At 28.1% G+C, this 26153-nt stretch overlaps 1 protein-coding gene and 1 long non-coding RNA gene across 5 annotated transcripts in view; one reads left to right on the forward strand and one right to left on the reverse strand.

Annotated features, from left to right (window-relative positions):
• The first annotated feature begins 783 nt into the window (after positions 1 to 783).
• Positions 784 to 15121, forward strand: LOC111630699. 2 transcript variants are annotated; one of them, XR_002757572.1, is made up of 4 exons: positions 784 to 1462; positions 3563 to 3650; positions 14176 to 14303; positions 14459 to 15121. It is a non-coding gene; the product is annotated as an uncharacterized LOC111630699 (long non-coding RNA). The 2 variants fall into 2 exon arrangements; XR_002757571.1 differs by having other exon boundaries at positions 14176 to 15121.
• LOC111630697 (cilia- and flagella-associated protein 57-like) overlaps positions 5759 to 26153 on the reverse strand; it is a 52190-nt gene continuing 31795 nt past the window's right edge. For all 3 annotated transcript variants that reach the window (XM_023374841.1, XM_023374843.1, XM_023374842.1), the window contains 13 exons: positions 23355 to 23567; positions 22888 to 23058; positions 22640 to 22798; positions 22418 to 22573; positions 22244 to 22337; positions 13065 to 13255; positions 12820 to 12993; positions 12574 to 12732; positions 12352 to 12495; positions 9565 to 9681; positions 9341 to 9472; positions 9118 to 9261; positions 5759 to 6610 (listed from right to left, as the gene is read on the reverse strand). In XM_023374841.1, coding sequence (XP_023230609.1) covers positions 5846 to 6610; positions 9118 to 9261; positions 9341 to 9472; positions 9565 to 9681; positions 12352 to 12495; positions 12574 to 12732; positions 12820 to 12993; positions 13065 to 13255; positions 22244 to 22337; positions 22418 to 22573; positions 22640 to 22798; positions 22888 to 23058; positions 23355 to 23567 — 2619 coding nt within the window. In that variant the 3' untranslated portion in view covers positions 5759 to 5845. The remainder of the gene's footprint in view (positions 6611 to 9117; positions 9262 to 9340; positions 9473 to 9564; positions 9682 to 12351; positions 12496 to 12573; positions 12733 to 12819; positions 12994 to 13064; positions 13256 to 22243; positions 22338 to 22417; positions 22574 to 22639; positions 22799 to 22887; positions 23059 to 23354; positions 23568 to 26153) is intronic.

The following is a 26153-nucleotide window of genomic DNA, read 5'->3' on the forward strand; positions in this document are numbered from 1 at the left end:
TCTTAAATATCTCAGCCAGCCAAGGAGATAAGGCTGTGGAGGCTCAATTAATTTATTATAATAATAATTAAAATTAATATGAGATGGTGTCATATCTGCCCATTCTAGTCAAAACAACTAAAGGTTGCTTGTGTGAACATTTCATAATGTATCAATTTACGTATGAAACTAAGTTATATTAAACAATGTTTGTGCATCAAAATATTAATGCCCTACCATATCTTCACCATTTTGCATGCCTGACTTGAGGATTATGCACAAGTGTTCCATGGAACACTTGTGCATAATCCTCTCTCAAGCCTTGTATAAAGTTGGACAACAATTATCAACTGTTGCAGAGCTCAAAAAACCTAAAATAAAAGGTTGGGAAGATATATTTTGTGAAACCTTGATAAATTTGGTGGAATTCCTTTCTGATCTAATCCTTGAAGTACTGTAATTACAAATTGTGGTGATTCCACAACATATTATTTTTGATATTAAGAACTGATATTGTGAAATTCTCTTAGTGTCTTACAATTTTGTCCTTATTACTTTTTCTGTTTTTTAAAGAAGTCATAAAAAAAATTCAGTTTCTGAAGTGGATGATTTTGATAACAAATTCTACTTATTTTTTGTTTGCTGAATTTAGTATTTTTCATTTTAGTGCAAATTTTGATGTCATAATTTTTTCCAAGACTGTATGATTTGAAAATTATTATATTGATACTGATACTTAAAATAGCTTTTCAAATTTCTAAAGTTTTATATTTAAATAGCAGAATTTTAAACTTTTATAAATATTAGAAGACAAATAAACTGTTTAAAATGATACTACTGTTAAAAGCATAATTTATTGAATTTCAGTAACTAAATAACAACCCAATGAAAAAATTAAGGTAAAATTTTTTTATAAATTCAAAATTAATTTTTTTAAGATATTTAGTAACTTTACTTTTCTGTGATCGTAATACCTGTTTTAATAACTTATTTTCAATAAAATTGTTTGTAATAAATATACAATTATACATGTGATACTCAAAATATTCATGGTAACAAACATTTGATTTCTTGATTTAAAAAATTTCAAGTTATAAAGATGGTCTTGAATTCAAGTGTTAAACGGAAGGTGAAATTTGATTTTGTATAGGTAACATAATCCTAATTTTATCAGTAGAACTTTTCTATTGTTACTGTTATTGTTCCATGCAATAATGATATATCATTATCATTCTTCCCTTTAACTGAAAACAATTATTAAAATTATTAAAATGGTTTCTATAACAGAAAGAAGTTTGCCTGAACTCTATTGGCTAGCTCTGAGGAAAGAAGGAAAAACAAAAAATTAAAATTTAAGGGGAAAAAATTAGTTGGTTGATCAAGAAAATAGAGTGCTTTTAGTGTTTTCTTACAAAAGGAATCATCAAAGATATATTAGGATTTTGATCAGTGCCACTCTACTTGTTCCATTCCTCTAGTGTAGGTGAGATGTAACTTAGTACTCTCTCTTGTCAATATCAAGTTGATTTATAAATATACATGATTAAATAAATATACTTATTCATTATGGTTGATCATTGTCACTGTCCATCAGGACCCGTATTATTGACTTTTCAACAAGGCATGTTATTGTATTTCATTGAGATTTGCATTTGGGCCTGATCATACTACATCAACATCCCAAAATCTCACATTAATGAATACTTAATATGAATTGACCATTTCATATATATAATATGTACAGAATAATTAAAATTATTGTTGACAAGTGTGGTTGCAATGATGACCATACCACGTATTATGAGAAGGGATAGATATCTGGATAAGAACTGTTATAGAATTCAGATGGTTTGCATCAGTTCAAACTAACCAGCTTCTATAATTTCTTGCATTTGCCAAATATATTCTTAGTTTTATTGAATAGTTAAATGCCAACATTGAAATAGTAAATATACAATATCAATATTGGAATTCTTTTGAAATCATTCATGATCATTTTGTGGACAAACCAAATTGTCATACATTTTACTACATTTACTTTTCAAAAATACCAAATATTTCTTTCCCAATATCTGTTGTTTACTGCTCCTTTTCCCCAATTCAAATAAAATGCTTACAAAAGAACATATGTCTGGTTCCAAAATGACTCATTTTGCAGGAACCAGACACCTGTTCCTTTGTCTGTTTGTTTTGTTTGTTATGGTAATGCAGCACTTAGCAATCTGCCTAGGAGGATGCCTTCTGGGAGGGCTTTTAAGGGTAACTGGCCCTATTTAGGTGTTAAAAATGTGGAGAAAACCCAGAAAACTTCACATGGCCAGCCTGTCCTGACGAGGCACAAACCCACAACTGAACTACCAGAGTTCAGAGAATGGAACCCCTTGGCTACTGGTGGGCCTTGTTCCTTTGTCAGCATTCAATCTGAATTAGGAAAAAGTATACAAGGAAAGAAAAGTACTATTAATAGATTCCAGATGTGTGAAATAATACATTGAAGACTGGGAAAGGAAAGAGAATAACGAGGGAAGATTGATTGATTGATGTTTGAGATGTGACTGAAGGATGAAATGCCAATTAGCATAGTGGTCCATAGACCACTGATGGTCTATGAGAAAATTTTGGTGATCCGTGGAGAAATTTTGACAATGATCAACTCACTATTACACGAAGTATTACGAAGATATGCAAAATGCTTGGATGCTTTTTCTCTCATTAGGGTTTTTTTATTTGAATCTAAAACCAGACACAAAATGAAGATTATCAATAAATAATAATGTCAATAAATCAATAAATAACATGAGTGCGATTGTCATCCTTTGTGGAAGACCCAAGAATCCATAAACTTATTTCAAACAAGCAGCAAAAAACTTCACATTAATTTGTTATAATTAAACAATTGAATTTCATATTAATAAAGTGAAATGGAACTTATGATCATTATTCTATACATGTTTGTATTATTAAAAAAAATTTATGATAGTGGTCTGTGGGATTCAAAATTGAATTTAGTGGTCTGTGAGGTCAGAAAGGTTGGTGACTGCTGAATTAGCAGACCAACCTGAAAACAATGTATCAGAAGTCATCTATTTCTTATAACTCATTTTCTGAGGTGGTTTACAAAAAGAATTTCTAAAACTGGCTACTTAGATTAGACCATATACAACTAAGCCTTGGCAAGTGCTTCATATACCAAATTGGAAGGGATGCTAAAAAGGCATCATGATGATTACAAAAATGTATGTAAGTTGGCACTATTTTTAGGCTTGCCTCAGATACCAAAATTATTTGGAACAATTCTATATACAATAATATTTGAGATATAGTGAGGTAATTAAAGACACAGCTACAATGTTGTAATTTGGACTTCTTTAGTAAATCAAGCAGGACTAACCAATGTTTTAGGTAAAGGAATTTTAATGTTTTAAGGGTAAGTTTAGGTTTTCTCTCTTTGATGGAACATTGCCAACTATTTCATAGACATTTTCTTTGGAAAATTTGTCTGAAGATAACGTAGGTGAATAGGAAATTCTTCTGATAGTATAACATTTCATTATTAATCTCAAAATATAAAGTTTATTTTCAGAGTAAAGAAACAATTTTGGAAGTTCTGATTATCTTCTTTCTTGGTTAATTTTCCTATATGACAATATTTTTGCATCCAGCAGTATTAGGTAAGTAAATCTAATTGCTTTATGCTACTTAATTTTTTGTTGTCACTTTCATTCTTCAATATATTATGAAATTTTTTATATTAGTATTAGCTAATAAATAGTATTGCTCATAAATTGAAAATTAGTATCAATAAATTCAAGTTAAGAATTATAATTCAAAACAGATTTAAAATTTATTGATTTTTATCACTAATAAAATGTGTTTTAAGAAAAACTGAATTATTAAAAATTACACATCTCATCCTCATAAATAAAATGACAACAGTTTCTATTGGATTTTTTAAACAAAAAAACAATTTTTAATTTGAATGAAGATCCAAATAAACAAAATATCAAGAGAAGATGAAATTTCTACTTTTATCACTGAACTTCCAACAATCTTTTCACTGCCTAATGCTTGATGAGAGAAACTTTTTATTAAACAGATGTTTTCAACCTATTATAATAGGTCAGGTCATCATCAGGTTTTTGAATTCAATAATAAATCATTACAAAAATAGAATATTTGAATTTACATTTAAACTTAAAATTCCAATTACAAATTTAAACTTGAACAAATAAAATACAGTAAGCTCCCAATTATCCATGTGTGGATTATCTGTGCATGAATTTAATTTTTAAAAAATAATTATGTGTGTGTGTGTATTTTTAAATAGTTGCTCGCTTTCATGTTTACGCATCCTACAAGTGTGTTCATATTTAGATGTTTGAAGCGGGTGGTGGTGGTATCTGAATTCAGCTGGACTGGCTTTAGTTAGGCTGCTTCTTTCGCATTGGACGTTTCTTTTCAGAGGAGAAAACGATAGTGAGTACATTTATACAAAGTTTCGTTTAGTTGCATGTTATAATACATATTACAATTTAAGATTTGATATAACTCTCCCACGAATACTTTTAGTGTAAAATTACATAAAATAAGATGTTTTTTTAATTTTCAGATAAGTATCTTTAAAATGCCTAATAATCGAAAGAAAGTTGTACTTACTATAAAACAAAAACTAATGTTAATTGAAAAATTTGAAAAAGGTGAATCTACATCAAATCTACATGTTGTATTTTAGAAATAAATAATTATAGTTCAGATTATCTGTGCCACCTCTTCCCACCATTAGCCCAGATAATCGTGAGTTTACTGTAAATATATAATGAACAAAATACAATTAACAAAAATAAAATTAAGTAGGTAAAACTTATAAGAAAATATAACAAAAATAAAAGTAAAACCAACGCTGATTACAGGGCCATATGACTTAAGGGTTTTTGTGTCTTAATTTTTTTTTCTATTGTGTATTTCCATGCCAAGGGAATTTGCATTCAGGCATTGATCATTAATTTTGCTCTTATATATTTCTATTTATTCCAAGTTCTTTACAAGAGATGGAGAGATTACTGCTTTCATAATGTTCACTTCATTCCACTTTACATTTGAGCCTTCTATTTGTAACATTGTTTCTAATATTGTGTTAGTAAGGCCTTTTTCAACATTATATTTATGTTCTTTGAGACATACTGTAAAATTTCTTTGTGTAATACCAACATAATCTTTTTTGACCCCTAATTGATGGAATCAAGATCAATGTCTTATTTATTACAAACTTGATGGCTTTAACATGCTGTGGCATTATCTTATATCAGTTCATTATTTGAAGAAAAAGAATTATTTCACCACATAATAGTTTCCTAATGACTGTTTTTAGCTTTTTCCTTCCTTTTCTTCCAGCAAATTTCATGGATATCCACAAAAATTTGCTAATCATTTTCAATATGAAACATGTATTAACACTCGTTGTTTAAATTCATAATCATACATATACATATTTTTTATACATATTTAAAGAAAAGGGTAGGTTTGCATTCTAATTAACTTTATATATTATTTAATCTAAATTAAAGCAAATATTAAGATGTAAATGCAAATTGGATTTCATCGATTGACTGGTGTCCCATTAACTGAAAAGTACCACAATAATTTTATATCCTTTTTAATTTAAACCTTAAAGTATTTTAAATAATTATGCTTAATATTAAATGAAAAAATGTGTGTGTAGGACCTATTTACATTTTAAGAAATAAAATTTATTTCATAATAATAAACATTTATTATGGATAATTTATATATTCTAACTGAATAATAATATCAGAATTTTGACAATTCATTTATTTCATCACTTAAATTATGTTTATTCTTTGAAATTTCATTTGTCACAATTTCTTCTAAATTTTCTGGAGTCGTCAGATACATCAGATAATTTAGAATAATCTGATTCAAAGTCATATATATCTGAACTGAGAAAATCAATATATTCTTCATTAGTTTCTGTTAGTATATTTTTTGAGATTCCTTTTATGTTATCCTCAAGTTTTACTGGAGATTCTTTTTCACTTTGCTTTTTAATATGATCATGAATATCTATTTTAGCATATTCTGATTTAATGTCTTTGGAATATTTTTGAGATAAATCATTATCTTGTTGCTTTATAGAAGTTTGGCTGAATTTATGCTTTTGATTATTGATTTCAACAACTGATTTGTCAACATTTGCAGATATTTCTTTTGATTTGAGTTCTGTTTTAGAAAGAAATTCCAAATTTGTCCCAGCTTCTTCTTGATGTATTATGGAATATTCAGAAAGCTTTTTATCTGTAAGACTTTTCATTGGAGATAGTTCTTCAGAAACAGAGCCATCATCATGATATTCTGCAACATTAGATGTAACTTGAGCATGGAATCTACGTATTTTCTGTGATTGAAGAAGAATTATTTTATCTCTAGTTTCAATGTCTTTTAATAGTTTCTTTTGATCTTTTTCAATCTTCAGAATTTGGTCTACTTTTTCTTTAACATCAGTAGTTTCTCCTGTACTGACACCAAATGCAAAGTCCAGTTTTCTCATATTATTTCTAGCAGCTAATAATTCTTTACGATTGCTATTGATTTCTTGTATCATATCTGAATGTTCCTAATATATAAATAAAAATTATGCTGAAATAATATAAGAGATATATACTTTTAACAATATACTGTATATATTCATCTTAAAAATAACAGGAAGAATAAATTCAAATATGCTATATTAATATTAATAATAATATATGGAGAACAAGATATTTTGTACAATTTTGTAGCCCATTGGGGCTACAAAAAAGCTGACAGAATGTATTATGCTTAGATTAGCAAGAGTAATATAGGTCAAACATTTTTAATAATCGTTTTCAGTTTTTCAAAAAATAAAGATTTGTTGTTGATCAGCCATTATCCATATATTTATTATTAACTTATCACAACATTAATATATCATTTTCTTGGTTATTTTATCTGTATATAGATTATATTCAAATTATACATGATTTGAATATAATCTACATATGAAAAAAGATATATAATGGTTTCTATCCAGTCATAAAACTATCCATAAATTAAAAATATCTGGCAACATATTGAAAATTTTAAATATTACAAATGAAATTTCAATAGAGAAAAGTATGTAAATTATTTAAAACACTATTAATTATTGATATCATTTTTAATGGTATTAGTTTATAGCAATCATCTTAACTCTTCGTTTAAAGATGATAAAGTGTGTGTTTGTATATCACTATTCTATCAAATGCTCATCTGTTTACAGATGCATAAAAAATGAATGGCTGCACCATACACAGTATAATTTTATCGACTTATATGCTGTTGTCAGCCACTCTTCAAATAATATTCAGTTTAAATAAAATTAACTCAGAATGAAATGCTTTGACAAATACACAAAAACTGTACATTCTTCCCCACACAATGTGGTAACCACTAGGCTGTGTGTGCATGTATTAGTTTTAATGGTTGACTAGTCTTTGCCCCTCCAGTTATTTATAGTTTCATGTGCATGCACACACATTCTAACATCCATACATACAGGAAGACAACCCCAAATTTTTTGCATTTCTTGACATTTCAAGGTCTTTTAAGTCCAACAATGTAAAATGTAAATCTTGGGGAGTCATTTTTTGACTGATTGCCATATTTTCCCTATAACAGCCATGAAAGTAAAAAATCTGCTTTACTGTTATATTTTTTATTTAAAATGTTCTTGTCTTTACATTCTCAAATATCTAACTTGAACATTCACACATATATATACAGACAAATACACGAATGTATAAATCAATATAAGAGCAGTTAATGTAGTTAATATTAATTAAACTCAGCATTAGATATTTAAAAACTAATCAAATTTTCTCTGAACAGTAAATTTTGCTGAATTTATTCTACGAATTTTATTAGTAATAGAAAAAAAAATATATATATATATATAATTTAAACTGTGTTATATGTGTTATGCTGTGTAAAAGAATCAGGTTAAAATATATTAATTTAACGTAAAAGATTTATTAAATGAACATAATGTGACAATCATAATGTAAGTAGTAAAAGTCTTTATTATTTATTGTGACATCATCACATTGCAAGACTGCAATTTTTAATCTTATTTTCGTTTAAACATAAATCGGTATCTCTGGTCCTTAAGCTTTCCATATCGTCCCAATTTTCATCTACCTAACTCTGTTTTCAAGATTAACAAAGGACAGACAGACAGACAGATGGCAGTGAGAATTGCAATTTGAAAATTTTATCCCAATAAATCAGCTTTAATTGAATATGCAATTGTTTGAGTTTAATAGTTATTTCTTATGTATAATTCAGTATTTCACTCAAAATATAACTCCACAATTCAAAAATAAAGGAAAAACTGTTTCAATATAGAAAATCTAATCAAACAAAACATTTATTTACTTTCAAGCTTAAAATAGTCTATCTTCAGAAACTCTAAAAAGACTCAATCACCATGCAAACAAAACATAGACATTTCAATGGTAAAGATGATTTTTAGAATTCCTGAAAATAGCTCAAAAGTACTCAAACATTTCATTCAGAGATTTTCTCTCTATTAAAGCAATTTTTACAAGTCATAATATATTATGACTTGTAAAAATTATGACATTATGACTTGTAATTTTAAGTAATTTTTTTATAGCAATTCTTTTTCCTAGTCCAAAATCTTAACCTCTGATGCACTAAATATTGAAATAATTATTAGCACAAGATTTTTCCTTAACATTTTAAAACATCTGTTTTTGTATTAGATATCAGAGTGAAATTTGTAAAGAGAAAATTACATATTCACAAACAATCATGCTTTAAATTAAAGTAATAAAGATTGATTAATGATTCTTTACATATTATAATAAAATATATAACAGAACCACATCAAAGAAAAATATTTTTAAATTTCTATTGCTGTAGTGAAATTGTATGTCAGAAAGTTGAAAAATTTTAATTAGTTAAATATTAATAATTTTCTTAAGAGCACGATTTGTTAAAATTTATCTTATTATACATAAACTATTTTACTATTTTTAATTTATATATGCATACATTAAAATCAAAAATATCAATTATATATGACAAATATATAGTTACTTGTATAAGCCTTTCATAATTCCTATGCTGAGTAGAAAGCTCTCTCTCCATCTTTTCTTTCAAAGCTGTCATGGTATCTTCTAAATATTCTATATGTCTTTGATATTCATCAATTTTCTCATCATCCATTTCAGCATTAATTACCTTTAATTTTAAAAATGAATATATTTTAAACAGTTATCCTTAAACAATCATAAAGCTATATAAATTATTGAAAATGTACTTCTGCTTTTTCAATATGTTGTCTGTAAAGATTGATTACACTTATTTTTAGTTTTGTTGGATTTTGAATGTTTGTCACTAATTTGCTCAAATCTTGTCTGTAACGAATTAATTTAACATAAACCTGTTGAGCCTGTAAAAAGAAATTTATTAAATTAATATATAATTGTTTTAGTCATTAATTATATATTGAGTTTCTTAACTTTTTAAGAAACTTTTACTGACTTTGTTTTGTTCTTTCATTCGTTCATTTTCAATGCCTTTCATTTGCAATCTTACAGACTTCAGTAAACATCTAAGGTTTTTATTACTTTGTTGAAATCTGACCAATTTTTCTTCCATCTGAATGTAAATAAATGCAAATGTAATATATTAAGATAATTAAGAATTGAGTTGAGTCATAAGTAATGTTACTTTTCCTAAGCATTATTTTCATACTAAGCATGACTTCTCTCAGTATTGTACCCAGGATCTGAACTAGAGGGGGATAACTTATAGTTTCTTTGAGTGCAAGAATAGCAGTGAACAGCAAAATAGGTCTAAGATTTCATGACAGATGGCTGTAGGCTCTAGTCTAGTCACAATATTCATTATTCAAACTGATATTAAATTGATACATCTGTGCTATGTGTCAATTACTACACTTCAATTTTTCTTCCAGGGGCAGCTGTCCCTCACTGGGTACACCCTTGACTTCTCTATTAAAGTTCTGTTTGAACCCATACTCATCCTGCATTGTAATTTTATAATAGTTCATTAAGTATTGTAATTTTGTATTTGTCTGTTTTTATTACATTGTTTACTCATGAAGATGTCTAATCATTATTTTATGTTTTTGGGTGTTACTTTTAGTTATAGTTACTTTCTTTTTGAGGGGTCTTTTTTTTTTAAGGACAGAAACTCCTAAACCCTCATTGTGCAAAAATTTAAAAAGGGAAACTGCAAAGGATGCTAATTTGTATCAGTGACTGATCCCGTGATGCGAACAAATGTAAATAGGGCAGTGCAGAGCTACATACAGAACCAGATAAAATGACGATACGTCTATTCAGCCATGTGGTGCAGCTCCCAACAGCAATCAGAGTGGGAAATATCTACTTTGAGTATTCTTTTTTGTGGGTGGAGATTTGAATTGATGAACTGAATTGATTTAACTTTATTTAATTTGATTTGTATCTAATTGTAGAATTTATTTAATTATTTATTTTATTTTTGGATTTTCAAATATTTGAAATGTATCCTAACATTTGTTATAATTAACCATTGTTTCTAATTACTTTCACTATTGATCAATTGAATAAATATTTTATTGTAAATTTATACTTATATGTGGTTTTTTTTTTGTTCCCATAAAGTCCAGGCCTGGTACTTGAACCCTAACTTGCATCATGTGGTACATTACAATGTAGTAATGTTTTAATTGTTGTGGATTGTATTATACTGTTAAAAATTCTGTGATTATAGAAGAATTGAAATTGAGACCTGCAAAATTGTAATGTTTTATAATTTTATCATCCATTATTATCTACATTTGCATGATTTGAGAGAAAAAATACACTTAACACTGAAGAGGATTGTTAATTAAATTAATTAAACTTCAATTCAAAATGCATGTCATGTTCTTTTCTGAAAAGAAAAAGTAAAGATATTTGATCAGTTGTAACTGGATTTTTTGAATAACCAGAGAAACCTCACAAGCATGTTGAATTCAGCTTATAGAGGATATTACACACAATAAGCATGACTTGTCTAATACACCAATCAGCTCAAGTTCAAATTTGTCAATTGGATAACAATTTAAATAACAATTTCTATGATGATTCAAGATTATTTTATTTTAAAAGTTAAGTTATTAGCATCAATCAAAATAAGTTCTTGGAAATATATTTAAGGCATGTAATGCTATTTGGATTCAGAAAAAATAATACTGCATTTATGGCAGCAAACAATATATGTAGTGTGTAAGGCAGTGAAGTCTTAAATGTCAGAAAATATCAGCGTTGATTCAAAACATTTAAGGATGGTAATTTTAATCTTGAAGATGAGTCTTGCTCTGGATAATCTTCTGACTTGGAATGCTGAAATTACTATGGAAGTGAAAGATAATCCAAAATTATCTATACAAATTGCAGAAAACTTAGTATGTCTCAGGCAACAGCAGTTAGGCAATTACACCACTTAGTCACTATATCCCACATGACATTACTGAACAGAATCTTCTGGATCAATTATCCATATGAGTTTACTTAATTGGCAAGAGCAAAGTTCATTACTGGACAGAATAATAACTGGAAAAAAAGTGAATATTATATGCTGATGTTATTTACAGAAAACAGTGGTTGGATCTAAATGCTACAGTTCAGAACCAAAGTGTAATCTTGATCCTCAAAAGGTGTTTGTGTATGGTGGGCTATGGGCATACTGCATTTTGAGTTGTTTAATCCAAATGAAACATGACTACTACTTTATACTGCTAACAATTGGGAAAAAAAATTGTCAAATGTGAAATTTTTCTTAGAGTTTTTCACAAACAGGAATGGCGTTATTTTGTTATATGATAGTGTTTAATTCCATATTGCAATAACAACCAAACAAAATGTAAGAGCTTAATTTGAAATTTCTCCCTCATCCTCCTTATAGCCTGATCTAGCATGTATAGATTAAACATCTCTCCTGATGCTTTCAAAACACTCTTAATGGATAAAATTTTAGTTCAAAAGAAGTTATCCAGATGTACATGGAAATTTTTTTAATCAAAATCAGACTGTTTTTATAAAAAAGGCATTTAAAAACTTTTAGATCAATGGAAAAATGTCACACCTAATGAAAAGCATTATATATTGAATTAAATAAATATTTTTTACGTTAATAATGTCTATTAAAAATTATAAAAATGACATTATTTATGACTCAACTCAATATTAAAAAAAATCATCTCAAATACAAACCTCTCTTAATTCAATATTTTTTGTTTTCATTTTAATTATTATAAACTTAAATTTACTAACTTACATCTTTCATTTGATTACGTAATCTATTATTTTCCTCTTGGATTGGACCCAATTTACTTTCATTTTCTTGTGTATTAGAACTTAACATAAAATTTAACTTCTCTAACTGTTGTTTATGTTTTCTTAGATCATGTGTACATTTCTCCTATAAAGGAAATTAATAATATACAATAGTTTAAACATTAGATTTATTAATACTGGTATTACATAAATTCAATGATACCTTTTCTAAAATTGTCTCTTCTCGTTCTTTGATAACTCTTTTTAAATTTTCAATTGAACGACCAAGATTTTTAATGTGTACTTTTAACATTTCTTCTTCTTTATTTTTGTTTTCTATTTGTTTCTGATTTTTCTGAATATCATCTTTCAGAGCTGCAATCTATTATTTTATAATTTTAAAACAATAAATATATATTAATGTAAACACTTTATATATGATGATTTTAATTAATATTCATATTATTACTTTTCCTTTCATCATGTCAATTTCTCCGTTAAGATGACTGTTTTGATTCCTTTCATTTTGTAGTTCTTCTTCGTATGATACCTTAATGACCAAAATTTCATTATCAGCATCTCTTTCCATTGAAATTCTCATTTCTTCCATGTTATGTTTAGTATTTTCATGATCCACAATAGCCTAATAAAAATTGTACCTGCATTTAGTTATGTTTTGAATTTATTTTAAATATTTTGAATTCAATATTTTACTTTGTTTAATTTATCTTGTAATTCTTTTAAGTGCTCTTCATATGATGTTTTCAGGATAGCTAATTGTTCTTCATGCTCTTTTTTTAATTCTTTCAGCTTTGTTTCATAATCAGCTTGCATAAGATCTTTATCACTTTTTAATTTTTCATAAGAATTGTATTCTCTCTTTAGTTTCTTTCTAAATTGCTGATCTAAAGGTTAAAAAGGTATTATATTTAAATTTTTATGCTATGTAGACTGTTTTATATGTACACAATATATATTTAGTTGATAAGTTATGGATTTAACTAATTTGATATTTATGCATATATGGATTTTGTTGCAATTGAACTTTGTTTTATTAACAGTTATGGGGGTTTTTGCCAATAGTCATGCACATTGTTACCATTAAATTATATAATACAAATAAAATTTTATAAATTTAAAAAAGTTAACCAAAAGTCATATTAGTGTTTATGCCAGGTTCTGTCATCATAAGAGGACTAGAATAAGAATGTACAGTTGAATTCCTTATTTACACTTTTCAGAGTAAAGTGTAAATAATTAAGTTAAGAGAATATGTATAATGCATTTTATTTTTACTCAACATACTTTTTTTGATCCCTGTGGATACTAAGAGAGCCTTTTTCACAAACCCATTTGGTTTCAGCCAGACCCAAAATGGCTTAGCAGGATGGTGAGGGACAGAGCCCAACATATCCAGAGGTACCACCATTGAAAAATTCCTAGGGTTTTCTCAACCCATTCAGATTTGATCCCAGGTCAGGAGATCAGTGGGCTGCCACCTTAAGCAGTCACCCATCTGCCCATTAACTCAAGATACCTTATACTGTACTGTACTTTTAACACTGGGTAAAGTTTTGTGAGTTAGAGAAATAATTAAATTTTCAAAAACAGTATTAAAAAGTATTAAATCTTTTGAAGGAAGACAAAAACATCAAAGCACACAAATGCATGGGTAAATACCACTAAAACTAAAAAATAGCAGATTTGCAACAGTAGTATCACCTACACTGTTGAAAATTTATTTATTTAATTAGTTATAATTTTTATTTTTGAAAATATCATTTTAAAAATTACAGATTTACCAATAAAGATGTGTAAATTGCAGGAAATGTAGAAAAACTGAATTGTAGAAAAACTGAAATTACAGTTTATGAGAAAATTTATTTATAAACTGTAAGGAAAAAATCAGGACCAGAAAAATATGATGTAAATTGTGGAAAGCATTAATTCCAGGTATAAGTATATATCAAATTTTATTTTAATACTTTATATTAGAAAAGATTAAGTTTTTAAAATACTTTTGTTGGAAGATATTAAAAACAGTTATTAAAAAATATTAGATCATTATCTATCTTACTCTTCAGTAACTTCTATTCCTATTTTGACAGCAATGACATAATATGATACAAACAATGGCAATGATGAAATATTCTTAAAGCCAAGATGATAAAATAGATGTTCAAAACTCCAGAAAATATAAACAGAGATCATGTAAAATAATGACAAATTTCAGTATTCTCCCCAGGAACATAGTTTGTAATTTACCTGCAATGTTAGCTAGTTGCTGCTACAAATTTACTTACAAACTTTGAGTATTGTTTTATTGTCATTAACTACACTAACACTTGTTAACCAAATTACAGACCACAGGTACCTTGAAAAAAAAAAAACAATACTAATAATAATAAATATGAAATGAAATTAAAAAAATATATATTTTTATCTAATTGGTTGAAATATTTAGCTGCCAAATCTACCAACTAAAACTATAAAACTAGCATGAAGAGAAACTGATATTTTCAGTATTCATAGCCATTTTTAGCATGCTGTTAAATTGGATAGTCACTAGGAAAAGGAAATACAGATCTGTTAAACTATACAATAATTTTTATCATAAACAAAGTACTACAATTTGTTTGTCATCTTAATCTCCAGCTGTAATTTTTTTTAAATAAATTATTTTATTAAGTTGTTGTTAAAAGATGATCCTATAATAATTTAAAAGTTTATGATGTCTATATCTAATTATTAAATATCATTTAAAGTATGTTAAAATTATATATTCCTGATATTTTAAAAATAAAGTTATAAAACTTTCTCGTTTAAAAAAGTGAAAAACTGCAATGGACTTTTTAAATAGTTTTAGACTGCTTTTCACAAAACATTTAATATTTCTGTATTTATTTTATGAATAAAAATTATTCATAATGCAAATTTATATTATACAAATTTATAAAACTATTAAATTAATATGTCTAATGATCAGACATAAATATTTTAAAAGATTATTGAGCTATGATATGACTTCAGTTTAACAGAACACCAATAAAAGTATAGACAAATTAGAACTACTACTAGATAAAAAAAAAATAGTATTTTTGTCTTGTGTGTGTGTGTGTAATAAAAACCATAATAATATGACTTCCATATTTCTCTTAGCATTTAGCTAAATAATATACAGTACTAAAATTACCATAACTGCTAAATTACTATATTGTTATCAACAGGTGTTCTATATCAGGGGTTCCAATCTTTTTTGCTTGTCAACCCCTTTCTAAAATTATGTTTCATTCTTTGTATACTGCTACAAAATAAGAATAAATTACAAATAGGAAATAAAAATTAAATAGGAATTGGCATATTTTGTTTTTATTAAACATAAATCAGAATTTAAACTATCTTTTACATTATTAAAATTTAAACATGTATAAAAGATTAATTCCCTAAATTATGCTTCTTACATATGTCGAATTGTGTAAATAATTCAATAAAATGTAGAACTTGAAACTAAAAGTTAATATAATCCCTTATTAAAATTTAAACATGTTTAAAAGATTAATTCCCTAAATTATGCTTCTTACATATGTCGAATTGTGTAAATAATTCAATAAAATGTAGAACTTGAAACAAATTGTTGTAATTAGAGGAAAGTGAATAAAGAAAAGATAAGATCAGATTAAGATTAGATCAATTCATTGTTATCTGCTATCTCTTCAATAAATTGATATATAAATTCGAAATGTTTAATTAAAATCATAAAAACATTTATAATATATTCAAAATTCTGTAATTAAGTTTATGTTTACATANTTTTACATTTTTAAATGTAATAATAATAAATTTGCCTACTGATCCCTAAATGCCCTCTAGCAATTTATTACTCCTGATAAATTGTTTCTCCAGGGTCAATAACAGCGATGTTAGTAGTCTCTGTTCTAATCATTCCTTTTAATTAACATTGATAGCCGCTGTTACATTAATTGTTATAGGAATAATAATTTAATTTAATAAAATGTTAGGAAAAACATTTTGTTTCATTTGTCAATATTTCAAAATTACTGTTTTAATAGTAAAATGAAAACACCTCTGAAGTGAACTGTACATTTGTTTCAAATGCATTTCTGACAGCAATATTAGTGATTGTCAGGTTTAATAGGATTTGTTATTTAAAAAAGAACATCTTAACAAACTGATTTATGGCATTTCACTTAACTAAATTAAAATAAATAAGTATTTCAAAAAACTTTTTGAAAACAAGTAAGTCACTTTGTTATATATTTTACATATTTTGACTTCAGATGTTATGTTTAGTTTTATTTAAAGATAAGAACGGTTAAATGTTAATAAAATGGATATTTTAAAGTGTTTTTTTTTTTTTTTTTGCTGAGATATCTTGTTAGTAATAATTAAAAATGTTTTAAAAGCACTTTCAAATTTTATTTGTTATACTATTTCTTGGTATTTTGATTTTTTTCCCAGCTTCTAAGTTTCTGTATTATATTGTTAAATAAATAATTTTAATTTTGTCTAAATCTAAAATAATATGTATCATCCACTTATTTTTCAAATTTTATATGAATAAATTGCATTGGTCACACATTTTTACTAGAGGCTCTGTGCTGGTTGTTGTCAATGGTCCAACCCATTTTGTCATGCATTTTATGGTAATTTCTTGCATAAACAATATTAGTTTGGCATATATTGATTAAATAACTGTAAATAAATAATATTTTTTAAAATTTAATAAAGAATAATCAATGGTAAGACAAAAAAAAAAGTAATGAAAATTTAAAGTATTAACTTTTATGTACACTTAATAAAGTTATACTTGTTTCTTCTGATTCTATGTCACGACTTGGTGCATTTATAGACACTTGGCAAATAATTCCATCACCTACATTTACTTCTTACATTTACTTTCTTACTTCTGTAAGAAGTAAATGTAGGTGATGGAATTATTTGCCAAGTGTCTATAAATGCACCAAGTCGTGACATAGAATCAGAAGAAACAAGAAAAAGAAGACACGGTTTTGACAAATAACTAAAAAAAAGTTATACTTTTTAAAAAGATAGACAGATGCATTTGAATTAATCAATTATGTAATTGATTATCATGGTATGGTAACATCACATGGACATTGTGACTTTCCTTGACACATTGAGAGTTGAATTTTAATACATAATACAGACTAAAATATTTGACTTTTTTGAGATTTAAAATTTTCTTTTACTACTAAATTTTCTCTTTCAACTGTATGAATTTGTTTTTCTGTAAGAAGTCTGCTTCTAATTGAATATTTTGTCAGTGAGGCCAATGTGGCATTATAATACTAGATATTCTAAGTACTGGTAATTTAGTATAATAAACAAAAACGTTAATTTATTGAATAGATGTTTTTGTTTGGATTTAATTTAAGATGTAAAAAAAATTGTACCAAGTAAAACAAATATGACAATTTGGATGACAGTCAAACTTTTTTCTTAGGAGTTTTTGGTAAAGATAATCTTGATGATTCAAAGTAAAATGTAAAAAAACATTAATACAGGTAAAAATCTTGTGGGTACTGCTTTGAAATGTCAATCTTATCTTTGTCAAAGAAAAAATTTGAGTCAGCTAAATTGTCACTTTTTACTTGGTGCAAATTTTTTACATCTCAGATGTTTTTGTTTGGATATCAATGTTTTTTTATTAATGATTGTGATCAAGACCTAAGACAATGACATATTGTACAGTATTGTCAGTGCTTGGCAATGTGATGGCCATCAACCAAATGCTTTTAATATCGCATTAGTAAAATTGTTATAAAAAGTTTTAATTTGCATAAATTTGAGCTTTTTAAAAAAACTTTTACGATATAAGCGTTAAATTAAACACATATGTCACTAAATTGACGAGCGCTTTCGACGATACACACTTTCGTCTTCTTCAGGTCATTAGAAGATATAAGAACCTTTTTTGAATACAAATTTTTTTTTTTTTTTTTTCTGAAGATAGATTATTTTAGTAGAGATAATTTAGTAGAAGATAGAGTTTCTGAAGATAGACTATTTTAAGCTTGAAAGTAAATAAATGTTTTGTTTGATTAGATTTTCTATATTGAAACAGTTTTTCCTTTATTTTTGAATTGTGGAGTTATATTTTGAGTGAAATACTGAATTATACATAAGAAATAACTATTAAACTCAAACAATTGCATATTCAATTAAAGCTGATTTATTGGGATAAAATTTTCAAATTGCAATTCTCACTGCCATCTGTCTGTCTGTCTGTCCTTTGTTAATCTTGAAAACAGAGTTAGGTAGATGAAAATTGGGACGATATGGAAAGCTTAAGGACCAGAGATACCGATTTATGTTTAAACGAAAATAAGATTAAAAATTGCAGTCTTGCAATGTGATGATGTCACAATAAATAATAAAGACTTTTACTACTTACATTATGATTGTCACATTATGTTCATTTAATAAATCTTTTACGTTAAATTAATATATTTTAACCTGATTCTTTTACACAGCATAACACATATAACACAGTTTAAATTATATATATATATATATTTTTTTTTCTATTACTAATAAAATTCGTAGAATAAATTCAGCAAAATTTACTGTTCAGAGAAAATTTGATTAGTTTTTAAATATCTAATGCTGAGTTTAATTAATATTAACTACATTAACTGCTCTTATATTGATTTATACATTCGTGTATTTGTCTGTATATATATGTGTGAATGTTCAAGTTAGATATTTGAGAATGTAAAGACAAGANTTTTTTTTTTTTGAAGCATCTCCAGTGCTAGACAAAGATGAAGAAAATACAGCTTTTTTTGACAATTTTGCTCTTTTCATTGCTTATGTTTTGGAAACCCCTTTAAAGAAAAGCCTGAAATTTTTCATACTACCTAAGAAAACAAATATCTTTTGAATGATATATTCAGAATTACTGTAGGCATTTGTAGGCAGAGAAACTGACCCCCAAACAATTGGCAACTCTAATTCCTGCATATACAGTCAGTCAGGTTTTTTTTTTCACTTGGAGTTACTGCTGTGACTCTGGATAAAAAGAAGTAAGACAGCGAAACCATTTTTGAGATGACACTGTCTTGGAGAGTGCGAGCAATGCATGTGCAAATCTCGCACTCATACCTGTTTGTAGAAACAGCTTCGGCATTTTGCATTTTCTTTTGACCCAGTTCTCAGTTCCCTGACTACCCTACAAGTCTGGTTTATTTTATGTGTGCATGATTTGGGCACCAAATACTCTGTGCCAAATTGCAACTCCTGACATGTACTCCTTCATACCTCTAAGGTGTGCAGCCGTTGACAGCATCATGATTTTAGAGACAAGACGTATCTTCTCAACAATGATTAAATATAATTATGAATCCTCAGCCATATTATTTACTATATATTGAAGTAAGTGAAACTGATCTACTGTTTTATTTACCATATTTTTTCCATGTGTCATTAAAATATTCTTTCTCACAATGTTTTGTTGTTTCTTAGTATTTGCATGACCCCATTTAATGTTTTTCATGTATTTTATAAATCAAATCTATAAATAAAATGTAAAATTACGAAAAAATTATATTTTTCTTTCCTTTCTGACTTTTGGATAATATAAAACTTCAATTTTTCAAAAAAAAAACAAGCCAATAATGACTATAAAATCTTTAAAAAACAGAGTTTAAAAAGGTATAAAAAAGAAAATAATCTGCAGAGAGAAAAAAATTTTTATTTACATCATTACTAACAAGCTTCCCAAATGCATTTCGCCTATGGCCTCTTCAGTGGGGCTTACAGCACAAAATCTACGTTCAAACAGTCAACTCATTGAAGAGCCACTTATACAGTTAACAAAAAACTCCCAGCATGCCGCTGTTAACATTCCGGTATTTAAATTAACATTATTGTTTTGCATAATTATAGCGAAGTGTTCTTTTACCTTTCGCTTTACAATATTTTTTTCCTTAAAAATTATTTTTAATTTATTAATATTAATCTGACAATTATTACTATTACAATGTTGGAAGACAGGAGAATTACTCATTTTCAACCTTACGGCAGCCAAATGTTCCGACAGTCTGATCCTTAATCTTCGTTTTGTTTCACCGACGTAAAAACTAGGATTGTTNTACACTAATTTAAACTAAATAAACTGTGCAATGGTGTGGTATGAAAGTTGTGGTATGAAAGTTGCAGAGTTAGGATGGGCATGGTTCCTGAATGAACAACTGATCATATTCATTATCACTGTCATGAGAACTCAATCTAAAAAATCAGTGTTCTAAACTATGTTATCTTGTAAACTGTTGAATGTGCTTGAAATGCCACACTTCTGAAAGCTTTTCACTACCAACTCTGAAAAAATTCATGCCCAGGCAGTCAATTCACTAACAGATCATTTCACTTTCTAACTTATTTATCTCTCCGGAAGGTGCAAACAAATGTTTAGCCTCTGCCATTTACTGATACTGATCTTTCAGAGTAAACTTAAATGTCTTATTAATGGAAACATCTAGGGATTGTAGTACAGATGTTAGGTCTTCAGTGATGATCACTTGATTGGTGTTCTGGCACTGCAAAGATTTTCTTTCACTTCATCATTGTATGTTCACAAAAATTATAAAGAATTGGCATGCTGTTTGTATTCACTACTGTGCAGATCAATTTTCTGGCTTCATGTTTTGCATCATCCAATTTTTTTTGAATAAACAGCACATACCAACTTTTTGTCACAATTCTGTGAAATTCTGGAAGTGAACTGGGACAGCACTTTTAAGTAAAATTTGCTTAATTAGATATAAAAAAAAGTATTATTTTGTAAAACCAATAAAAGAAGAAATATAAAAATTTATGTCCATAAAAGAACATGTTTAAAAATAATTCTTAGAAAAATGAACTTCTTGAATTAACACAATAGAATGATGTAAGTTCTAAGATCAACCATCTTCAATTGGGATCAAATTGACAACTGATGTAGACTCAACCCACAATTTGAGTTCCAATCTCATTACATTTAGTAACGAGTGAAAATAATTGGAAAGCAGAGGTGAGTCAGATCGAGCAATCGAAATGATCGATCTGGGATCCAAAAAAGTTTATAAAAATGACCAATTTAAGGACATGGAGAGCTTCTCTCTCTTGCTTCCAATTGTGCCACACCTTCCTTGGAAGAATTATTTTTTCACTCCAAATCAAAACAGGACTCCTCTTTGGACTTCCTATAACCATGCCCCAGGGCTTTCAACTCCTAAAGGAACATTCAGGGACCTTTCTCTAAGGACTTTTGCTCTCAGTTAGAAAAAGGGAACCTGAAGATTTAAACTCCAATGACAGATTGAAGAATACTTTTGTTTTAAGCTATATTTTGAGTTACAATAAATTGGAAAAATTGTTATGTAATTGGAGAGTTGTCTCTGTCATCAACATTCCCACAGGCACAGTTCGGTGACCTCACAATTCTTTGGAAAAAGTGTTTGGATGTATTTGAGTGTGTGTGTGTGTGTGTGTATAAATGTATGAAGAGAAAAAATAGTTCTGTCTTCAGATTATTCAGATTAATTATTCATTGAAAATACTATTTGGAATATATACTAGAAAATTATTGAATTTGTTTAGACTGTTATATCATAATTTATTTGGGAAATAAAAGTGCAAACATTGAATAACTTCAAGAATAGAAAAAAACAACAAAACATATGTAGTGTCCAATGCCACTTGATAAATTTTTTAAAAATTTTCAAATAGTAGATAAGAGTCACCATAGTAAATTCAAAGACAAGAAAATGGTGGTGGAATGATACACAATCGGTCAGATGCATTCTAAATGTGGAATAGACTATAATCTTCTTCATATGTACAGTACATTAATATTGAAAAAATATAAATACCTCTTTCATTTATTTCAGCTAAATGTTTCATTTGGAGATCTCCTATATCATCTTTATGTTTTGTTGTAAGAGCTGTATTCTGAGATTTCAAGTCCTATGGTTGAGTTTTTACAGTATGATTAATAAAAAAAAATATTTTGTCTAATTTTTTTCTATCATAATAGCTTAATATACTTCTAATTTGGAGACCAATTCTTCTATTTCTTTGGTATATTTTTCAGCTTGTTCTCGATACATTTGGATATGATAACTTTGTTTTATATATATTTGATATTCATTGGTTCTCTGTACATCACTTAACTGTCTTTCCAAATGTGCAATTGATTCCATCTGAAAATAAACTGTTTAATATATAAAGTAATGAATTTTGACTAAATATATGAACTGGTACAGTACCTTTAATTTCAGATCATCTATCTTCATAATTACATCACCACTTAGAAAATGTTGTTCTTCTGTTAATATTCTATCATCTCGATCACATAATTTCCATATAAAGATAGAACCTTCTTCACTAGATGTGATTAACCACAAATCATCATTAGTCAGTTTAACCTATATGAATTATTTAAAGATTATCACCATAAGATTAAAAAAATCTTATTTCCTACATTATAAAATACTTAATGAATTAAGGAATTTACTTGAGTGATTTTACTGTTATGTGCAACATATTTGTCCCATCTGAAATTTTCTGTTAATGGATATCTCAAAGCTTGAACATATCCTTTTTCTGTGCCCCCAAACAATATATTATTTTTGCCAGACAAAGTTAAATCTGTCAGCTGAGTTTTGGTGTCAAGTGAATGTATCATCTGGAAAAATTAAAATATTTTGATCAGTTTAAATATTTTTTTTTTACTCTTTTCACTCTGAGGTCCTTCTTTTCATGCCCACTGGGTTCAAACGAGGCCCACAATGGAGCAGCATATGGTGAGGGATAGGACATAACATATCCAGAACAGAGTACCCCTGAAAAATTCCTGAGATTTTTCAATTACCCAGATTTGATCCCAGATCCCCAGAGCAATAGGCTGACACTTTATCGCTTCAGCCATCTGGCCAACTGAAATTTAAATATTTGTTACATTAGACATTTAAAATTTCTTACTATTGAATTTGCAATTTCTTTGATAGTTTGATCATTTCCTATTACATATCCAGTACCACCACTTGGATCAGCAGTTACACTTAAATATGAACATTTTTTCCAAACATTTTCATTTTCTCTAACACCACTGAATATATTCCATTCATACAGAGCTCCATCTTCACTACAAGAAAATAACATGCAATCTTCTTTGCACCATGCTATTGCAGTTATCTTTAAAAAATATAATTATTGAAATTAAATAAATTTATAAATTTATCAAGCAATAAATTTATATTTTTTTAAATATATTAACTTTTAACTATATTTGCTTAATAACAAAATTAAAGCCAATACATCATTCTGATCTATAGGGTTTATTTTTTGAGAAGATATAAGATTAAATAAGATCAAATTAAAAAGAATTCTCTATATAAGTGTAAAACATTTTGCATTGTTTTCAAGATTAACATACCTCATTTTGATCCTTGATGTAATATGGTCAAGTTTATAAAATTAATCTGTGTAAATAAATAACACAGATAGTCCCTGACTTATAGTGGAATTTCATATCAGGAGATCCACTGTAAAGTTGAATTGGTATTAAGTCAAACACAAAAAACATAATGGTGATAATGTGTATGGTTCAAGGCCACATATTAGTCTATATACTATATATATACTTATATTTTTTCTCAGCAAGTCATTTCTTACTAATGAGTACATAATATCACTTACTGTTTGTATATATACTGTAATACAATACAACAACATTGTTTAGGTGCCTGACAAAGATTTACAAAAAGACAGTTAGTCAATCACATTCAAAGGGGACAAAAAAACTATACTGAGATTATCTTCATCATCATATGGAATTTATTTGATGTTTATTGTTATATTTATTTAATTTATTATTAATTCACTTTATTCTTATTATAAAACTGAAATTAGAAAGTTGGTGATGATGGTGGATGTTAGTAAATTCTGTATATGGCTTTCTATATGGTAAAAATAAAGTACTATTGAACCTAAAACCAGGATAATTTTATTATGATTTTATTTTATAAATGCATTTTGGATGAGCATTTCCATGCTGTCCCTCTTTAGCTATAAATAAAATCAAAGTTAAAACACATAATACATAATTAGAGTATTTTGCTGTATCTTTCTCTTATATCTATATAGTATAGTCCCCCCTTGATGGAAAGATGGAAATATGATTGTTGTCTTTAATCTGACTTGATCTAAGCTCTAATGCTAGTTTATCTAAACTCATGTTTGAAAAAATTGCAACACCATGATGGAATCATCAGAAATGAATGAAATTTATTTCATGTGTAACCTGTAGTGATACAAAGAAATGATTAGATTTGCAGAGCAATCAAACAATATTACATGGCAAAAATCAGTATTTGGTGAAGCTGCCATGAACTGCAATAAGAGCATTTATAAGTTGTGGCATTGAATCAAACAGATTTTGAATGTCTACTTGGAGAATAGCATTCTAGAGTGCTTCTATCCAAACCTAAAGTTCTTCCATATTAGCTGTGGGACAAGCATCAACAGCAAGTTTTAGATGCATGAATAGGCAGGTCAAGGAAGAAGCTATATCTGTCGTGCTGAAAAGAAGTCTAGAACATTCCTAGCAATATGTGGACAGGCATTGTTCTGTTGAAATACAGCTCCAGGAATGCATTGAAGAAAGGGTACAACTTTGGACTCCATCATTTCCCTGATGTAATGGTTGCTGTTGAAAGTACCCACAAATCTGAGCAGCCGAGATCACCCATGATATCCAATAGTGCTCTAGACCAAGGGTGGCCAACAAGTCAATCATGAAGCCAATTTTGGTTGATTGCTCACAATGTCTTGACTTAATATGTTACACTTGTAACCAAACACAATGCATGAACATAACACGCAAATGTAACTGTAGTGATATCGGACCTCCGCATCTGAGAGAGGATGCGGTTTTGTCGGTCCATGTGCAATTCATTTGCATACAGTTGTAAAAGGGAATAAGAAATGTAGACAAACGGTCGTAAAACCAAAAAAAGAAAGGTGGGAAGAGTGACAGAGAGAGTAGGTTGGACACAGTAGAGAGAGGAAGGGTGATGTGGTGGTCCCCGAAAATGACAACATTGAGTTTCAATTTTTCTTATGTTTAAAATGTAAGTACCTTTTCTTCATGTTTTAAATTAAATTGTGGCTTTTCTTACCAATCTAAACATAGTATGTATTTCACACATACCCCTCGCCACTTAAACTATGCCTACAACAACAAGTCGATTGTGACACATTTTTAAGATAAAAAGTAGATCTTATGTACACAAAAGTTGGCCACCCCTGCTTTAGACTATCATGCTTTGCAATTGTTCAGTAAGATGCTGGACTGTGGAAGATGGCATTCACCTCTGTTGTGTCTAATGCACACTTGACCATCATTGTATTCTAAATTGAAGTGGGGTTCATCAGAAAAAGATGTTTAGTTGCCAATCAGCACACCAGTGTCTGTGTTGATGAGCCCATTGTAGCACAGGTGTCAATGATTTTGCATCAGGGGAATCCTGTGCAAAGGAATGCTTGCATGCAATCCATGGTGCAGCGAACATCAGCAAACTATGGATGCAGACAATAGCACACCTGTAGCAATGCTCCAATGCCAACTGTCAAGATGAAGCTGTACAATCTGCAATTGTCATACAGATGAAGTGTGTGTTGTCCAGTGCTGATGGAACATTTCATTGTCCACTGCCAGATTTGTGACTCATTTGGTACTCTTCAACTCACTGTTTCCACTGTTGTGGCATTATGTCCCAT

This window comes from Centruroides sculpturatus, unplaced genomic scaffold (assembly GCF_000671375.1).
Source record: "Centruroides sculpturatus isolate CEXI.00-Female unplaced genomic scaffold, Cexi_2.0 scaffold376, whole genome shotgun sequence".
In the NCBI taxonomy this organism is placed as follows: domain Eukaryota; kingdom Metazoa; phylum Arthropoda; class Arachnida; order Scorpiones; family Buthidae; genus Centruroides; species Centruroides sculpturatus.